The sequence below is a fragment of the Callithrix jacchus genome, chromosome 2 (genome assembly GCF_049354715.1).
Source record: "Callithrix jacchus isolate 240 chromosome 2, calJac240_pri, whole genome shotgun sequence".
NCBI lineage: Eukaryota > Metazoa > Chordata > Mammalia > Primates > Cebidae > Callithrix > Callithrix jacchus.
Window position 1 is genome coordinate 169,612,853 of NC_133503.1, and position 19,023 is coordinate 169,631,875.

At 39.7% G+C, this 19,023-nt stretch overlaps 1 protein-coding gene across 3 annotated transcripts in view; it reads left to right on the forward strand.

The window, feature by feature from the left end:
* The first annotated feature begins 3,109 nt into the window (after window positions 1-3,109).
* Window positions 3,110-19,023, forward strand: part of LOC100399428 (UDP-glucuronosyltransferase 3A1) — a 77,008-nt gene continuing 61,094 nt past the window's right edge. For all 3 annotated transcript variants that reach the window (XM_035291684.3, XM_078365603.1, XM_035291685.3), the window contains exons 1-2: window positions 3,110-3,236; window positions 5,209-5,310. In XM_035291684.3, the coding sequence (XP_035147575.2) occupies window positions 3,137-3,236; window positions 5,209-5,310 (202 nt within the window). In that variant the 5' untranslated portion in view covers window positions 3,110-3,136. The remainder of the gene's footprint in view (window positions 3,237-5,208; window positions 5,311-19,023) is intronic.

Sequence of the window (19,023 nt, forward strand, 5' to 3'; positions counted from 1 at the left end):
TCCTTGTGGGAAACATATGGGGGAGGTGTATAGCTTTCCATGTTGCAATCATCGTATTTAGGAACCAAAAGGGAGGGGCAGGTTTGTGTGACCCAGTTCCCAGATTGGCTTTTCCCTTTGACCAATGGGTTTGGGGTCCCCACATTTAATTTCCTTTCTCAATAACATAGAATTCTTCAAAGCAATAGTAACTACTTAATATCATTAAATATTGTGCTCATATTTCTCTGATACTCAATTCATTTTTTCAGAGTTGGTTTAAATCATACTATTTAATCTAATACCTGAACTTTCATATCTCTTTCCTTGTTTGTTTTTTCTTACCAGCATTTCCCATGAATCTATTAAGTATTTCACTTCTTATTGTGTTTAGCCTCTGTCTGTCCAGCAAACAATATCTGGTATAATAAGTACCTGTCAAAATAATTGTTGAGTAAATGAAGAGCTTGGAGCTTAATAGCAAGTCCTTTATTTTGCTAGTGCATTTTGAAAGGTATAAGAATAGATGGACTGAAGTCTTGTGATGCCTGGTAAACCTTCCTTCCTCCCACACTTCTCCCTTTTGCTCCCCTCACCCTGAGTGTGTGTGTGTGTATGCGTGTGCGTGCGCGCGTGCAGGTGTGTGTGTGTGTGTCTGTCTCTCTGTCTGTCTCTCTTTGTCATTTCCTCCCTCTCCACAATGGACATGGCTAGGTGAGGGATGCACAAATGTATAAAAATGTAATGCTTTAAATTCAGATGAAAAATATAATACCTGTAGACTGAAGACAGGAATAGTACAAGCAGAATTCAAGGGCTCCATAGCAGCCTGTCGATGTAATCCATTGAAGGTTTTCTCTGCCTGTCTAGAGTTGTACTGACAGCCTTTCCTAAAGCAAGTTTTCGTTTGAGGATAGAGAATGCAAAGGTGACTATATCTGGTGTAGTGATCCCTGTCCTCCCCAGGGTTGACCTTTCAAGGGGGCAGAATTACAAGCTATCCTCAGTTTGTGCTTTGGAGATATTATCAAAATAACCCCAGTTTTATTTTATGATACACATTCAGAATCATAGTCTTTGTGTTTGAATTTGAATTTCCGTCTCCAGGTACAGACCCATAGTGACTTTCAGAATTAGTACACTAATTCCTTTGTAGATTCTGGATATCAGCCCTTTGTCAGATGGGTAGATTGCAAGTTTTTTTCCCATTCTGTTGGTTGCCAGTTCACTCTAATGATTGTTTCCTTTGCTGTGCAGAAGCTCTGGGGTTTAATTAGGTCCCATTTGTGTATTTTGGCTTTTGTTGCCAATGCTTTTGGTGCTTTAGTCATGAAGTCCTTGCCTACTCCTATGTCCGGAATGGTTTTGCCTAGGTTTTCTTCTAGGATTTTTATGGCATTAGGTCTTATGTTTAAGTCTTTAATCCATCTGGAGTTAATTTTAGTGTAAGATGTCAGGAAGGGGTCCAGTTTCTGCTTTCTGCACATGGCTAGCCAGTTTTCCCAACACCATTTATTCAACAGGGAATCCTTTCCCCATTGCTTGTTTTTGTCAGGTTTGTCAAAGATCAGATTTACAAGAAAAAAAACAAACCCATTCAAAATTGGGTGAAGGATACTTTTGGGTGAACAGATACTTTTCAAAAGAAGACATTTATGAGGCCAACAAACATATGAAAAAGTACTCATCATCACTGGTCATTAGAGAAATGCAAATCAAAACCAGATTGAGATACCATCTCACGTCAGTTAGAATGGTGATCATTAAAAAATCTGGAGACAACAGATGCTGGAGAGGATGTGAAAAAATAGGAACACTTTTACACTGTTTGTGGGAGTGCAAATTAGTTCAACCATTGTGGAAGACAGTGTGGTGATTCCTCAAGGACCTAGAATAGAAATTCCATTTGACCCAGCAATCCCATTACTAGGTATATATCCAAAGGACTATAAATCGTTCTACTATAAGGACACATGCACACGAATGTTCATTGCAGCACAGTTTACAATAGCAAAGACCTGGAACCAACCTAAATGCCCATCGATGATAGACTGGACAGGGAAAACGTGGCACATATACACCATGGAATACTATGAAGACATAAAAAATGATGAGTTTGTGTCCTTTGTAGGGACATGGATGAATCTGGAAACCATCATTCTCAGCAAACTGACACAAGAAGAGAAAATCAAACATCACATGTTCTCACTCATAGGCAAGTGTTGAACAGTGAGAACAAATGGACACAGGGAGGGGAGCATCACACACTGGGGTCTGTTGGGGGGGAATGGGGAGGGACAGCAGGGGGTAGGGAGGTGGGGAAGGATAACATGGGAAGAAATGCCAGATACAGGTGACGGGGGTGTGGAGGCAGCAAACCACATTGCCATGTATGTACCTGTGCAACAATCCTGCATGTTCTACACATGTACCCCAGAACCTAAAGTGCAATAATATATATATTATAATATATATAATACATATATATATAATATATATAGAGGTTCTGGGTGCAATAATATATATGTGTGTGTGTGTGTGTATATATATATATATATATATATGAATACTAGCTCCTCTTCATGAATATTACCTTCTAAAGAGGCCCTCAGGGTAGATCAAATTCCCTTGTGGATTCCCTCTAAGGGACGACTTGAGCTTGGGACACCAGTTGGAGATTTCCAGCAGTTTTCTGGGGGAAAATGGGGCATGAAGATGGCAATTGAGGTAACAGAGGCAGCTGGGATGGAAGTAGATAGAGTACCATAAGTTCAGACAGCTCCACAAAAGACGGGTGGTTTCCTTGGGGATGGAGCCTTCATTACGGTGGTTTACTGAGGCCCCTGCCGTTACCGGCTCTTAGTAAGGATTTTCCACGTGAAAGAGCTGTGATTACAGGGGCAGGCAAAGGTTAAGGATCAGATTACCCATTCCCTCCTAGTTGACTTCAGGTAGTTTGATAGGGCAGGACAGATTATCCCTTGGAGCATGCACTGAGGGAGGAGGGGTAGAGGGAAAGAGAACAAACATGAGAGCAAGAGAATTGGCAGGATCCTCCCTCCTACCTCTTCCTAGGCCCACACCCAGTGAGTTTTGCGCGTTAAGACGCCAAGATCCCTTAGCCGCGCCCAGGCTGAGATCCGTGGCTCCTGTGGAAATGAGCATGGCTGGGCACCGCGTGCTGCTTCTAGTGGGCTTCCTTCTCCCTAGGGTCCTGCTCTCAGAGGCTGCCAAAATCCTGACAATATCTACACTGGGTGAGTGCTTGGCCAGAGAATTCCCAGACAGGCGCGTCCCGGATACCTGCACTGCCAGGGCTCCAGCGAACCGCAATTGATCAGAGTCATCTAGGCGGTTTTCCGGGTTGGGCTTGCGGACCGGGCTGGAGGAGGGAGAAGCCCATCCAGCTGTGGGTCAGAGAGGGGCCTCTATTGCTGAGGTAGGGAAAATAGTTTTGGAAAAAAGAGACTCTCCTTTCCTCTCTCTTCCTGTTCAGGACGCGCTCCCCATAGGGCAGGGCTGGGGCCAGAAATTTGAGACCCACACCAGACCTTGAGTTCCTGGGCTGATTTTCCAGAGCGCAAGCTCATCCGGAGCCAGGGTGGCGCAGGCAGGTATTTCAGGGCTGCAAGGCCAGTGGAGTGTTTTTCTTCAGAGGAGACCCGGAGAACCGCCCAGGTCATTCGGATCTTTCTGAGCCTCCTTCCTTTTACCTGTGCCATTGACAGTTTTTGAGGGATTCATGGGACTGTTAATTCTGCATTTGGGGCCTCAGTTTTATTTTGTTTTTATTCCAAAGGAAGTAGAAGATGAAAGAGAATCACATATGAGCTTAAATCGATCCTCCAAGGATCGAGCTTCCCCAAGACTTTATTTCAATCCACAGTGGGTTTTAATGGATTCCTTTTCGATCACGGAGAATCAGTCAGGGCTCAAGACAGCTGGAAGGAACCATAGATCATCTAATTCAGTGCCCTTTTGATTTTGAGAGGGCAACTGAGGGATGGGGAGTGAGATGCCTTTCTTAAGAGGACATGTGTCCTCTCTAATGTCCCATGAAGAATTGACTCAGGGCGTCTTACCCCAAGACCACACTCACCACAGCTTCCACTCTGAGGCCCTTTTCACTAAGAATTTTGAAAAATCACTAAGAAACTGTTAGTCCATTTGAAGACTTTTCCCTCCTTTCTGAATGTTAGTCGCAGTGAAGCAATAGAGCTTGCAAATTTCTTGAAAGTACACTGTCCTTCCTCAGACTCCAAAAGGGAGCTGGTGTAGTTTCTGAATCCTGGTGCTGGAATCCTGGTCTTTGCCCTAGAATGCTATCTGACTCCTTAAGACACACCATGAATGGCTATTTCTGTGAGGACCCCCTTCTTCCGGGCGCCCTGTTCTTACATGGATTAAAATGTGAGCAAGACCTGTGGCAGATTTGTACTTTATATATCCCTTGTTGCTTTAGACTATTCAAGTCTGGATATAAGTAAACTGACTCATTCAGAGAGCTGCACACCACTTCTCTACTCCCCTTCCACCTCTACCTTCAAACTCTTGGCATTTTTTTTATAAATTTCTCTTCTGATCTTCCTTTTTCTGCTGCTGAGACCATTAGATTCCAGTGAAGGCTCTGTGTTGGAACAGGTACTAAGAGAAGACATTAATATGACCAAGCTTCTCTTTTCCTAGCTTGGTGGAATTTTCCGAGAATCAGTGATTCCTTAGTTTCTGGTCCAACCAGGATCTAGTAGGCTCATCCCAAGGGCTCCACAGTTGTCCTCAGATATCTTACTTGTAAGTTGAATACTGGCCCAAATTGAGTAATTTCCTGCTAAGTACATTTGAATCTCAATGATTTGGGCTCTAAGTAATAGCTTCTGTCCAATGGCTGTTTCTTAGACTCACCTTGTAACGTCTATATTTCTGTCTCCTACAATAGCATACATTACCAGAATAGGACAGCAGTTAGCTCTGACTGATTGCCCATTAGGAACCCTGTATACTAATGTGCACACCTACTGTACTATATTTTCTACCATTGCACTTATATTTTGGAGACAATGTCTCTCTAAGACACCAATTAACATGCAGCACGTACCTTAAGATGAGCAACTTTTACAGGCCTTTCATCTTCCCTGTATTTGTTCTACTGGATTTCCATTCCTCCCTCCCATATTGTCATCAGAAACTCTATTTTCATTTTTACAAAACGACACTGTGCTTTGTTTCTAGGTGGAAGCCATTACCTACTGTTGGACCGGGTGTCCCAGATTCTTCTAGAGCATGGTCATAATGTGACCATGCTTCTTTTAAGTGGAAAGCATTTAGCTTCAGGTAACGTTTTTTAAAACTAATTTTTATATTCTTTTACTCTAAGCAAAAAGTGACAATATCTTTTTATAGGACTGCATAATAAAAACATCTTTGAATCTAGTCTTATTTCGGGTTGAATAAATGTGTGTGTGTGTGTGTGTGTGTGTGTGTTCATGTTAAGTATTGGAAATCTTATTGGGGTCTGTAGACAAAGACTTCATATGCCAAACTTCCATATTTTACCACTTACCTGGGTGTCATTCTATTCTAGGCAACTCTCCACACATTATTATTAATTACTTTGAGAAATACCACACAATAGTATGGCTTAAATTTTTTTTGAACGGAAATGTTTAGCCATATTTAAGGCTTTTACTATGTAAGTATAGATGTCCTTCCTATCCCACAGGTTACTTTCTATTCTTGTGATCCTTAAAATTTATGAAATATTTCCCAGGGAGCCTCTTAATTATGAACTAAGATGAGAATATATAATTAATATGACCTCACATGCTTGAAAAATTAGTAGCTATGCATAAGTTGTGCATAATGATGTCAGAAGTTCTTAATTGATTCATTGCCTCCAAAGAATTGTAACTAAAATGAAGCTCATCAGTTCCTGTTGACAGATAAGGACACAGAGGCCCAGAGAACTTAAGTAATTTGTTTAATGTCAAATGGAAAATTGATAACAGAGTTGGGTGAATCTGGGACTTCAGGCTCTGGCTTTCTCAATCTGAGTGTTTCGGAAGCTTTGAACAAAATCTGAAATTAACCATCTCCAGAGAAAAAGTCTGAGTAATTATAAAGTTCTGAAGGTAAACTTCAGGCTTTGTTATTGTTCTGATAGTTTGAAAGCACTTTTGATCACCTTCTAAATTGAGTTTCATAATGTTCACAGAATATCCTTTTTACACATTTCCCTTTTATCTGCCTTTATAGTCAGTCTGATTTCCCAGCAGTAATATATGGTCATCTTATTTTGGTGGTTCTAATAGCCTTTGAGTAACTGCTGAAAGCTATAGACTCACTACTTTAGCGAAACATGCACACCAAAATCTACAAACAATTCTGTGCATTCATGGATCCGTTCAGTTTTATCTTTGGGTTCAAAGTGTTGGGGTTCACGTGTTCTAGAGTTTCTTTCAGTATTCCTCAGTCTTTGGACATTTTTGAGGTTGAGATGAAATATTCTTTCTTCTATTTTGCAGTAGTATTTGGGTAGAGCTCTTAAACTAGGAAAAACACTTGATCGAGTTGTTTTCGTTAGTCTGATAGCCAAATCAGTGTATCAAAATATTTGAACATGTGTTTACTACATGTTTCCATCACTTACTTATTTAAAACTTTAGTAAATAAATGACTCTGGAGATACTAAAGAAGTGTGGGTTTCTGGTGTTCACATGTAATGTTTTTCCAATTCATAACTGAAATTTCAAGTGTGGGATAGCAGCCTAAAGGAGAACTTAATTATTTGAGGTTCTGACTCCTTTCCTTTTTTTTTTAAAAAAAATTAGTTTTATATTGCTAGATAATAGATGTACATATTTTCAGGGTACATGTGATAACATAATACACTTTATATAATTTGTTACAATCAGTGTAATTGGGATACGCATGACCTTGAATATTTGTTTTTTCTTCTAGAAGCATTTAAATTATTCTCTTCTAGCTACTTTGAAATATACAATAGATTATTGTAAACTATAGTCACCCTACTGATCTATCAAACACTAGATCTTATTTCATCTGTAAAGCTATAGATGTGTACTCATTAATCAACCTCTATCCATCTCCCCTCTCCAGTACCATTTCTAGTCTCTAGTAACCGCCAATCTACTCTCTATTTTTATAAGATCCACTTTTTAAAGCTGTTACATATGTGTGAGAACATGGGATATTTTTCTTTCTATGCTTGGCTTATTTCACTTAATATAATGGCCTTCAATTCCATCCATGTTGCTGTAAATTACAGTATTTCATTATTTTCTATAGCTGAATAATATTTCATTGTGGATTTAAATCACATTTTCTTTACCTATTAGTCCACTGATGTGCACTTAGGTTGATTCCTTTATTTTGGCTATTGTAAACAATGCTGCAATAAACATGGGAATGCAGCTGTCTCTTCAATATATTGATTTTTTAAAATTTTGAATTACATATCCAGTAGTGAAATTGCTGCATCATATAATAGTTCTGTCTTTAGTTTTTTGAGGAACCTTGATAGAATTTTCCATAGTGGCTGTACTAATTAAGAGTGTATGAGGATTCCCCTTTCTCGGCTTTCTGGTCAGCTTTCATTATTCCCTGTCTTTCTGATAAAAGCCATTTTAACTGTGATGAGATGATACCACATTGTGATTTCGATTTGCATTTTTCTGATTATAAACGATGCTGAACATTTCCTTATATACTGTTGGTTATTTGTATGTTGCCTTTTGAGAACTGTCTATTCAGATTTTTTCCCCATTTTTAACTGAATTATTTATTTGCTATTAAGTTGTTTGAGCTGCTTATATATTCTGGTTATTAATCCATTATGAAATGGATAGTTTGCAAATATTTTTTCAACTCTTTGGGTTGTCTTTTCATTTTGTCGACTGTTTCCTTTGCTGTGCAGAAGCTTTTTGGCTCAATGTACTACCATTTGTCCATTTTTGCTTTGGTTGCCTATACTTTTGACGTATTACTAAAAAGTCTTTGCTGAGACCGATGTCTTGAAATAGTTCCTCAATGTCTCCTTCTAGTAGTTTCATAGTTTCAAGTCTTAGAATAAGTTTTAAATCCATTTTGACCTTATTTTTTTGTATGAGAGGTAGTGCCTTGGTTTTATTCTTCTGTATATATTCAGTTTTCCAGTTTCTCCAGCACCATTTATTGTAAAGACTCTCCTTTCCCCATTGTATGTTCTTGGTGTTTTTGTTGAAGATGAGGTTGCTATAAATGTGTGAGTTATTACCTGGGCTCTTCTGTTCTGTTAGCCTGTGTCTGTTTTCATGCCAGTACCATGCAGATTTGGTTACAGGTTTGCAGTATATTTTGAAGTCATGTAGTTTGATGCCTCTGGCTTTAATTTATTTGCTCAAGATTTCTTTGGCTACTCAGGGTCTTTAATGGTTTTATATACATTTTATAATTTTTTTCTATTTCTGTGAATGATGTCATTGATATTTTGATAATAATTGCATTGCATCTGTAAGTTTTCTTTGGGTAGTATTGTGATTTTAACAATATTGATTCTTCTAGTCCATGAATAAGGAATAGCTTTCAATTTCTTGTGTCCTCTTCAATTTATTTCATTGGAGTTTTATAGTTTTCCTTGTATCTGGCTTTTACATCTTTTGCTAAATTGATTTATAGGTATTTTATGTTTCTTGCTGCTATTATACATGGAATTGTGTTATTGGTTTCTTTTTTAGATTGGTATATAGAATTTTTGTATATTGATTTTTTAATCCTGCAACTTTACTGAATTTGCTTATGAATTCTAATAGTTTTTTTCTGGCATTTCTAGGTTTTTAAAGTGTAAGATCATGTCTTCTGTGAACAAGGCTAATTCCATTACTTCCTTTCTAATTTGGATATCTTTATCTATTTCTGTTGCCTAACTTCTCTGTCCAGAACTTCCAATATAATGTTGAATAAAAGTAGTGAAAGTGGGCATCATTGTCTTATTTCAGATCTTAGAGGAAAGGCTTTCAATTTTTCCCATTTAGTAAGATGTTAGTTGTGATGTGTCATATATTGCCTTTATGATTTTGAGGTATGTTCCTTCTATACCTAGTTTGTTGAGGGTTTTTAAAAAATTATATAAAGGTGTTGAATTTTACTGCATGCTTTTATGCATCTGTTGAAATGATCATATGGTTTTTGTTCTTGGTTCTGTTACTGTGATGTATCATGTTTGTTGATTTGCATATGTTGAACTACCCTTGCATCCCTGGGATGAATCCCACTTGATCATGGTGAATGATCTTTTTCATGTGTTGTTGAATTTGGTTTGCTAGTATTTTGTTGAGGATTTTTGCATCTATCTTTGTCAGTTATATTGGCCTATAGTTTTTGTTTTTCTTATTGTGCTCTTGTCTGATTTTGGTATCAGAGTATGGCTTGTGCTATAGAATGAGTTTGAAAGTAGTCCCTTGTCTTCAATTGTTTTGAAGACTTTGAATAGAATTGCTATCAGTTATTTAGCTCTTTGGTAGAATTTGTCAGTGAATTCATCAGGTCCTGGGCTTTTATTTAATGGGAGATTCTTTATTATGGCTTTGATCTCATTCCTCATCATAAGTTTGTTGAGGTTTTCCTATTGCTTGATGGTCGGTCTTGGTAGGTTTTATGTGCCTTGGAATTTATCCTTTTCTTCTAGGTTTTCCAATTCATTGGCATACTGTTGTTTGTAAGAATATAGACTTTTAATGATTCTTTATATTTCTGTGGTCTCAGTTGTTATATCTCTTTTTCTGTTTCTGATTTTATTTATTTGGATCTTCTCTTTTTATTTTTCAGTCTGGTGTACTAGTCTGTTTTCACACTGCTCTAAAGAGCTACCTGAGACTGGGTAATTTATGAAGAAAAGAGGGGTAATTGTCTCACAGTCCCACAGGCTATAGAGGAAGCATGGCTGGAAGGCCTTAGGAAACTTACAATTATGGCAGGAAGTGAAAGGAAAGCAAGCACATCTTACCATGGTGCAGCAGGAGAGACAGAAGGCAAATGGGGAGGTGCTACACACTTTCAAACAACCAGACCTCATGGGAACTCAACACTGTTACGAGAACAACAAGGAGGAAATCTGCACACATCCAATTACTTCCCATCAGGACTTTCCTCCAACACTAAGGATCACAACTTGAGATGAGGTTGGGTGGGGACACAAAGCCAAGCTATGCCATTCCACTCTGGCCCCTTCCAAATCTCATGTCCTTCTTATAATTCAAAACAAAACCATGCCTTTTCAACAGTCTTTCAAAATTTTAACTCATTCCAGCCTTAATTCAAAGTCCAAGTCCAAAGTCTCATCAGAGGCAAGACAAGTCCCTTCTGCCTATGAGCCTTTTAGATCCAAAACAAGTCAGTTACTGCCAAGATACTATGAGGATATAGGCATTGGGTAAATACTTTCATTCCAAATGGGAGAAATTGTCCTGAACAAAGGGGCTATAGGCCCCATGCAAGTCTGAAACCCAGCAGGGCAGTCACTAAATCTTAAAGCTCCAAAATCTCTTTTGATTCTATGTCTCACATCCAGGGCATGCTGATGCAAGGGGTGGGTTTCCAGGGCCTTGGGCAGCTCTTCCTTTGAGGGTTTGTAGGGTAGAGCCCCCATGGCTGCTTTCATGATCTGGTGTTGAGTGCCTGCAGCTTTTGCAAGAGTATGGTGCGAGCTATTGGTGGATCTACCATTCTGGGTTCTGGAGGACAGCTCCACCAGGCAGTGCCCCAGGTTAGACTTTGTGTGAAGGCTCCAGCCCAACATTTCTCCTCTGCACTGCCCTCCTAGAGTTTCTCCATGAGCACTCCACCCTTGCAGCAGACTTCTGCTTGGACATCAGGCATTTTCATATATCCTCTGAAATCTAGGGGGAGGTTCCTAAACCTCAACTCTTGTCTTCTGCACACCTGCAGGCCTAACTCCACACGGAAGCCACCAAGGTTTGGGGCTTACACCCTCTGAAGCAATGACCTGAGCTGTACCTGGGCCTCTTTTAGCCATGGCTGGAGCTGGAGGAGCTGGGTCAAGGTGTCATGTCCCAAGACTCACAGAGCAGTGGTGTCCTGGGCTTAGCCCACAAAATTTTCCCATCCTAGGCCTCTGGGCCTGAAATGGGAGGGGTTGCCAGGAAGTTCTCTGACAAGCCCTGGATATATTTTCCCCATTGTATTGTTTTGGTTATTTACATTTGGCTCCTCTTTACTATGCAAATTTCTGTAGGTATCTGCTTGAATTTCTCCTCAGTAAATAGGTTTTTCTTTTCTCCCACATGGTCAGGCTGCAAATTTTTCAAACGTTTATGCTCTACTTCCCTTTGAAATTTAAGTTCTCTTTGCTTATCCAAATAAATGTAGGCTTTCAGAAGCAGCCAGACCATGTCTCCAATGCTTTGCTGCTTAGAAATTTCTTCTGCTGGATACCCTAATCATCTCTCTCAAGTTCAAAGTTCCACAAATCTCTAGAGCCAGGCACAATGCCTCGTTTCTTTGCTAAAGCATAGCAAGAGTGACCTTTGCTTCAGTTCCCAACAAGTTTCTCATCTCCACCTGAGACCATCTCAGCTTGGACTTCATTGTACACGTCACTATCAGCATTTTGGTTGAAACCACTCAACAAGTCTCCAGAAAGTTCCAAACTTTTCCACATCTTTCTGTTTCCTTCTGAGTCTTCCAAACTGTTCCAATCTTTGCCTGTTACTCAGCTGCAAAGTCACTTCTACATTTTCAGGAATTTTTATAGAAATGCCTCACTTTTCTGGTACTAGTTATCTGTATTAGATTGTTTTCACACTGCTATAAAGAACTACCTGAGACTGGGTAATTTATGAAGAAAAGAGGTATAATTGACTCACAAGTCCAAAGGCTGTGCAGGAAGCATGGCTGGGAGGCCTCAGGGAACTTACTATTACAGCAGAAGGCAAAGAGGAAGCCCATATGTCTTACCATGGTGGAGCAGGAGAGAAAAATAGCAAAGGAGGAAGTGCTATATACACTTAGAAACAGCAAGATATTTCGAGAACCACTTACTTTTATGAGAATAGGCAGGGGGAAATCTGCCCCCATAATCCAATCATCTCTCACCAGGTCCCACTTCCAACACTAAGGATCACAACTTGAGATAAGATTTGGGTGGGGACAAAGCCACATCGTATCATCTGGCTAAAGGTTAATTGATTTGTTTATCCTTTCAAAAAGTCAACTTTTTGTTTTATTGATCTTCTGTCTTTGATTTATTCTCAATTTCATTTATTTCTGCTCTGATGTTTATTACTCTTTTCTTTCTAGCAATTTTGGACTTGTTTTGTTCTTGTTTTTAGAGTTCCTTTAAGCGTATGATTAATTGCTTATATGAAGCCTTTCAAATTTTGAGTATAGGCATTTATTGCGATTAACTTAACTCCAGTGTTTCTTTGTTGATTTTCTGTCTGGATAATCTGTCGATTACTGAGTGTGGGATATTGAAGTCTCCTACTATTATAGTATTGCAGTCTGTCTGTCCCTTCAGATCTATTAATGTTTGCTTTGTATACTTGGGAGCTCTTGGTGTAGGGTACATAGATATTTAAAATTGTTACATATTTTTGCTGAATTGACCTTTTAATTATTCTATAGAAACCTTCTTTATCTCTTTGCACAGTATTTTATTTAATCTGATATGTAAGTATAGTATTCCTGCTCTTTTTTGATTTTCAGTTGCGTGACATATCTTTTTCTGTCCCTTCACTTTTACTCTACTGTGTGTAGTGAGTGTACTGGGTGTAGTGAGTTGTTTTGCATTCAGCATATAGTCGAGTCTTGTTTCTTTCTCCATTCAGATACTTATACCTTTTAAATGGAGAACTGAGTCCATTTACATTCAGTGTTTTTTTTTGATATGTAATTACTTACTATTGCCATTTCTTTGCTTGTTTTATGGCTGTTTTGTAACTCTTTTCTTTCTTCCTTCCTTTTTGTAACTCCTTTCTTTCCCTTCCCTTCCCTCCCTCCCTCCCTCCCTCCTTCCCTCCTTCCCTCCTTCCCTCCTTCCCTCCTTCCCTCCTTCCCTCCTTCCCTCCTTCCCTCCTTCCCTCCTTCCCTCCTTCCCTCCTTCCTTCCTTCCTTCCTTCCTTCCTTCCTTCCTTCCTTCCTTCCTTCCTTCCTTCCTTCCTTCCTTCCTTCCTTTTCTGTTGTCTTCGTTTGTGAATAAGTTGCTTTCTCTGGTAGTATGTTTAATTTATTGCTTTTTATTTTTAATGAATCCATTCTACATTTTTTCATTGTGGTTGCTGTGAGGTTTCTAAAAAATCTTATAGACATAACAAATTATTTTAAAGAAATGACAACTTAGGTCACAAAGAAAAGAATACGAACAACCGAAAAAGAGAAAAAAGACCTCTGTCTTTAACTTCATCTCTGCTTCATTTTGACTTCATGCTATCTCAATTTGTATACTTTTATATTGCCTATCTATTAATAGATTGCTGTGGCTATTATTGTTTTCAATAGATTTGTCTTTTGGGCTTTATACTAGAGTAATGAGTGGATTTCACACAACAATTACAGTATAGAGTACTCTGGGTGTGTCCATGCACTTAATTTTACTAGTGAATTTTATACCTTCAAGTATTTGGCTTTTGCATGTTAATGGATTTTTTTCCAGATTGGAGAACTCTCTTTTACCTTTCTGGTAAGACAGATCTGGTAATCTAGTGGTGGTGAATTCTCACAGCTTTTGTCTGGGAGATATACCAGTTCAGCAAATGTGTTTCTCAGTTCCAATATTTTCTTTTTTTTCCTACTACTTCATTGGAAACATTCTTTAGAGATAAGTCTTTCTCTGTCAGTTTGGCTGGAGTTCAGTGGTGGTGCAAACATAGCTCATTGCAGCCCTGAACTTCTGAGTTCAAGAGATTCTCTGCCTCAGCTTCCTGAGTAGCTAGGACTACAGGCCTGTGCCACCACATTCAGCTAATTTATTCTTAGATTTCTTTTTTTAAAAGATGGGGTCTCTTTGTGTTGCTCAGGCTGGTCTTGAACTCTTGGCCTCAAGCAATCTTCCCATTTCAACTACTGAGTAGCTGGCATTATAGGCATGAACCACTGTGACTGGCCTAATTCAATTTTTTAAAAATTAAATTTATCTGATAAATTTTTGAATTGCTTTTCTGTATTATCTTTGAGATTGCTGATTTTTTTTTTTTTTTTGATTTCTCTTTTGACTTCTTGGTCAGAGACTTTGCATACAGCTATCTTATTAGGGTCAGTCACTGATTTCTTGTTGTATCTGTCTAGGGAGGTCACGGTTCTCTATTTCTTGTTGTTTCTTGTGGATATAGGTCTATGTCTTTGCACTAAAGGATTAGTTATTTTTTCCAGTTTTCTTCATTTGTCTTGTCTTGGTTTCAGTTGGATATGTTAGGTTAGAGGTTCTTTGCATTTTGCCTGTTGATTTTTTTTTTTTTTTTTTTGCTTTTTTCCTTTTACCACTAGGTTACTGCCTCCTTTCAGCTCTAGATGGCACCTTAATCCCAGGTTTGACTTGGTTCTGGCACAGAGTGCCACTCATCCTGAATGGGGAAAGTCCCAAAAGGGGTATCTTCATAGTGTAGGAAGGCTGGTTAGGGATTTGTGTTCAGAAGACCTGTGGAATGGACCTTCAACAGCGTGATGCTGCTGAACATCCACTCTGATTTGGCATCTCCTTTTTCTGAGTTACAGAGCAGAGTATCCAGAGCAGGGAGTGGCAGTCCTCTCTGGGTGTCCTCAAGGATATTTCTCCTTTCAGACACTCTCAATGCTTCTTGTGGGTTGAGGTAGGGACAGATCTTCTGCCAGGGTATCCAAGATGGCAGGAAAGTTGGTTGTCCACTGCAACTTCACTTTTTTCAGTGAAGAGAAAGGGGAAAATTTTCTGCATGCTTGGTGCTGGGCAGATATGGGGGAGGAGCATAATAGATATGAATTTCAATTCTCTTAATGTCTATTTGGAGTTTTTTTCATTTTTCTTTGGCCCTTGGGATTGTCTCATTCTCATATTTGAATTCTGGAATATTGCAAGTGATAATCTTAGTGCTGTATATTTATTTTTTGTTTTCTGTAATTGGGAAGCTAGCTTGAATCTCTGATACCATTTTGGAACCAGAATGGTTTCTTTAAGACAGTTTTCTGTACCTCACTGTCCGCCTGGCATACTTTTCTCCAAGTGACAGATCCTCATTGTTTTTGGGTGACTGCCCAAGTTACATCAGTGATCTTTGTGGGCTGGCTCCAAACATTCAGGCCAGTGATTTTCTTCTCCTGGCCAGAAAATTCTCATCCTGACCAGCAGGTCTGTTTTGGCTTTTTTTTTTTTAGTGACTAGGTAGGAGAACAGATCAACAGCTAATATAAGGAAATCTCTAATTATAATTCAGGTTTCTAATTCAGCCACCAGGCTTTTCTCTTTCTCGGTAAGTGGTGTTCACTGTAGCCCTGAGGAGGTGAAATGTACAGTGTTTTTATCTGCCATAAAAGGTAAAGTAAATTTCATATTGTTAAGATTTATGGAACTTAATAAAGTAAAATTGTGTTTCTTCTGAATATCAGAACCCATGGATAGGTAATGACAGGAGTTAGACAGATGATGATTAGAATGCCACACCTTTTCCAGCTGCTTGGAAAGCTTATCTTTAGATCTTTACTAAATATCAAGTGTTGAATCAAAGATGATTAGGAGTTTGGAGAGAGGCCTTGTATGATGCACGGGCATTATTCTACCTGATTATTTCTGGTAGTCATTCCTGGCATCGGTAGTCTTCTGGCATATATGTACTAAACTGTTCTCTGGAACACTCTAGTTTGAATTTTCTCTCTGTAGCTCTCTCTCCTCTGGTATTGTTTTGTGAATTCTGTCTGCCTTGTTCTCTCTGAAATCTGAATTTTGGTCTCCTCCATTCAGGGAGAAGGCCCGGCCCAATGTGGCTACCTTCTCCATGAGCTCTATTATGAAAATTTTCTCCAGTCAGTCATAAATGTTCTGCACTCTCTGGTGTTCAGTGTTTAAAAACATTTTTTTTCCATAAATTGTGTCTTCTTTTGTTTTTAGTTGTTTAAATGAGGAAGGTAAATCTGCTCTATTATTTCCTCATGACCACAGATTGGACTTCCTTTTCTTCATTTTTAAAACATTTTACAGAGTAATATTGACTTATAAATAATAAACTGCATATATTCAAAATACACAATTTGAAGCTGGGCACAGTATGATATGGTTTGGCTATGTCCCCACCAAAATCTTATCTTGAATTCCCACATCATGGAAGGGACCTGGTGGGAAGTAATTGAATCATGAGGGCAGGTCTTTCCTGTGCTGTTCTTGTGATAATGAATACATCCCATGAGATCTGATAGTTTGAAGAAAGGGGAGTTTCCCTACACAATCTCTCTCTCTGTTGCCTCTTGAAATGTAAGAAATGCCTTCTGCCTTCTGCCATGACTGGAGGCCTCCCCAGTCATGTGAAACTGTGAGTCTATGAAATCTCTTTTTCTTTGTAAATTACCCAGTCTCAAATAGGTCTTTATCAGCAGCACGAAAACAGACTAATACGGTAAATTGGTTCTGGTAGAGTGGGATGCTGCTGTAAAGATATCCAAAAATGTGAAAGCGACTTTGGAACTGGGTTACAGGCAGAGGTTGGAACAGTTTGGAGGGCTCAGTAGGAGATAGGAAGATGTGGAAAAGTTTGTAACCTCTGGAAACTTGTTGAATGGTTTTGACCAAAATGATGATAGTAATATGGACCATGAAGTCCAGGCTGAGGTGGTTTCAGATGGAAATGAGGAACTTATTGGGAACTGAAGCAAAGGTCACTCTTGCTATGTTTTGGTAAAGTGATGGGGGCATTTTGCCCCTGCTCTAGAGATTTGTGGAACTTTGACCTTGAGGGAGATGATTTAGGGTATCTGGCAGATACCCTAAATCATCTAACAAATTTCTAAGCAACAAAGCAGTCAGAAGTAATTTTTAAGCAATAAAGCAGCCAAGAGGTGATTTGGGTGATGTTAAAAGCATTCAGTTTTATAAGGGAAGCAAAGCATAAAAGTTCAAAAATTTGTGGCCTGGCAATGCGATAGAAAAGAAAACCCCATTTTCTGAGGAGAAAGTCAAGAGCTGCAGAAACGTGCATAAATAAGGAGAAGCCCAGTGTTAATCCCAAAGACAGTGGGGAAAATGTCTCTAGGGCATGTTGGAGGTCTTCACAGCAGCCCCTCCCCTCACAGGCCCAGAGGCCTAGGCAGAAAAAATGGTTTCATGGACCAGGCCCAGAATTCCAGTGCTGTCTGTAGTCTAGGAACTTGGTGCCCTGCATCCCGGGTGCACCAGCCATGACTAAAAGGGGCCAAGGTATAGCTTGAGCCATGGCTTCAGAGAATGCAAGCCCCAAGCCTTGGCAGCCTCCATGTGGCATTGAACTTGCAGGTTACAGGACTCAAGAATTGAGGTTTGGGAACCTTTGCCTAGATTTCAGAGGATGTATGGAAATGCCTGTATTTTCAGGCAGAAGTTTGCTGTAGAAGCAGGGATCTCATGGAGAACCTCTGCTAGGGCAGTGTGGAAGAGAAATGTGGGTTGAAGCTCCCACACAGTCTCCACTGAGGCACTGCCTAGTGGAGCTCTGAGAAGGGGGCCACCATACCCTGGACCCTAGAATGGTAGATCCACTGATCGCTTGCACTGTGTGCCTGGAAAAGCCACAAACACCCAACAGCTGCCCATGAAACCAGCCAGGAGAGAGGCTATACCCTGCAAAGCCACAGGAGCAGAGCTGTCTGAGACCATGGGAACCCACCTCTTGCATCAGTGTGACCCGGCTGTGAGGCATGGAGTCAAAACAGATCATTTTGGAGCTTTAAGATTTGACTGCCTTGCTGGATTTTGGACCCACATGGGGTCCCCTTTGTTTTGGCCAATTTCACCCATTTGGAATGGCTGTATTTACCCAGTGTCTGCACCCCTATTGTACATAGGAAGTAACTAACTTGCTTTTGATTTTGCAGGCTCACAGGCAGAGGGGACTTGCCTTGTATCAGATGAGACGTTGGACTGTGGGCTTTTGAGTTAATGCTGAAATGAGTTAAGACTTTGGAGGACTGTTGGGAAGGCATAATTGGTTTTGAAAAGTGAGGACATGAGATTTGGAAGGGGCCAGTTGCACAATGATATGAGTTGACTGTGCTCTCACCCAAATCTCATCTTGAGCTCCCACATGTTGTGGGAAGAACCTGGTGGGAGGTAATTGAGTCATGAGACAGGTCTTTCCCATGCTGTTCTTGTGTAGTGAATAAGTCTCACAAGATCTGATGGTTTTATAAAAATTTGTGTGTTTTGCTGCACAAGTTCTCTCTTTCTTGCCAGCTGTGATGTAAGATATGCCTTTTGCCTTCTGCCGTAATTGTATGGCTTCCCAAGCCATTCAGAACTGTGAGTCCATTAAATCTTTTTCTCTTTTTATCAGCAGCATGAAAACTAACACACAGTGGTTCACATTTGTAATCCCAGCACATTGAGAGACCGAGGCGGGTGGATCACTTGATGTCAGGAGTTCAAGTCCAGCCTGGCCAGCATGGCAAAACCCCATTTCTACCAAAAATACAAAAATTAGCTAGGCCTGGAGGTGTGTACCTGTAATCCCAACTACTCAAGAGGCCAAGGCAGGAGAACAGCTTGAATCCAGGAAGCAGAGGTTGCAGTGAACCAAATCATACCACTGCACTCCAGCCTGGGTAACAAAGTAAGACTCTATCTCAAATAGAAAAAAAAGTAAAAATATGTACAGTTTGATGTTTGAACATATGTATATACTTGCGAATCCATCAACATAATTAGGATATGAATATATCCATCATTCAAGGAAAATTTCTCTTATCCCTTTGCAATCCCCATTATGGCCCACCTTCCAATTCCCATTTCCTGCTAGTCACTAATATATCACTGTGTATTAATTTGTATCTTTTAAATTTTATGTAAATGGGATTATAAGGTATGTATTCTTTTATTTT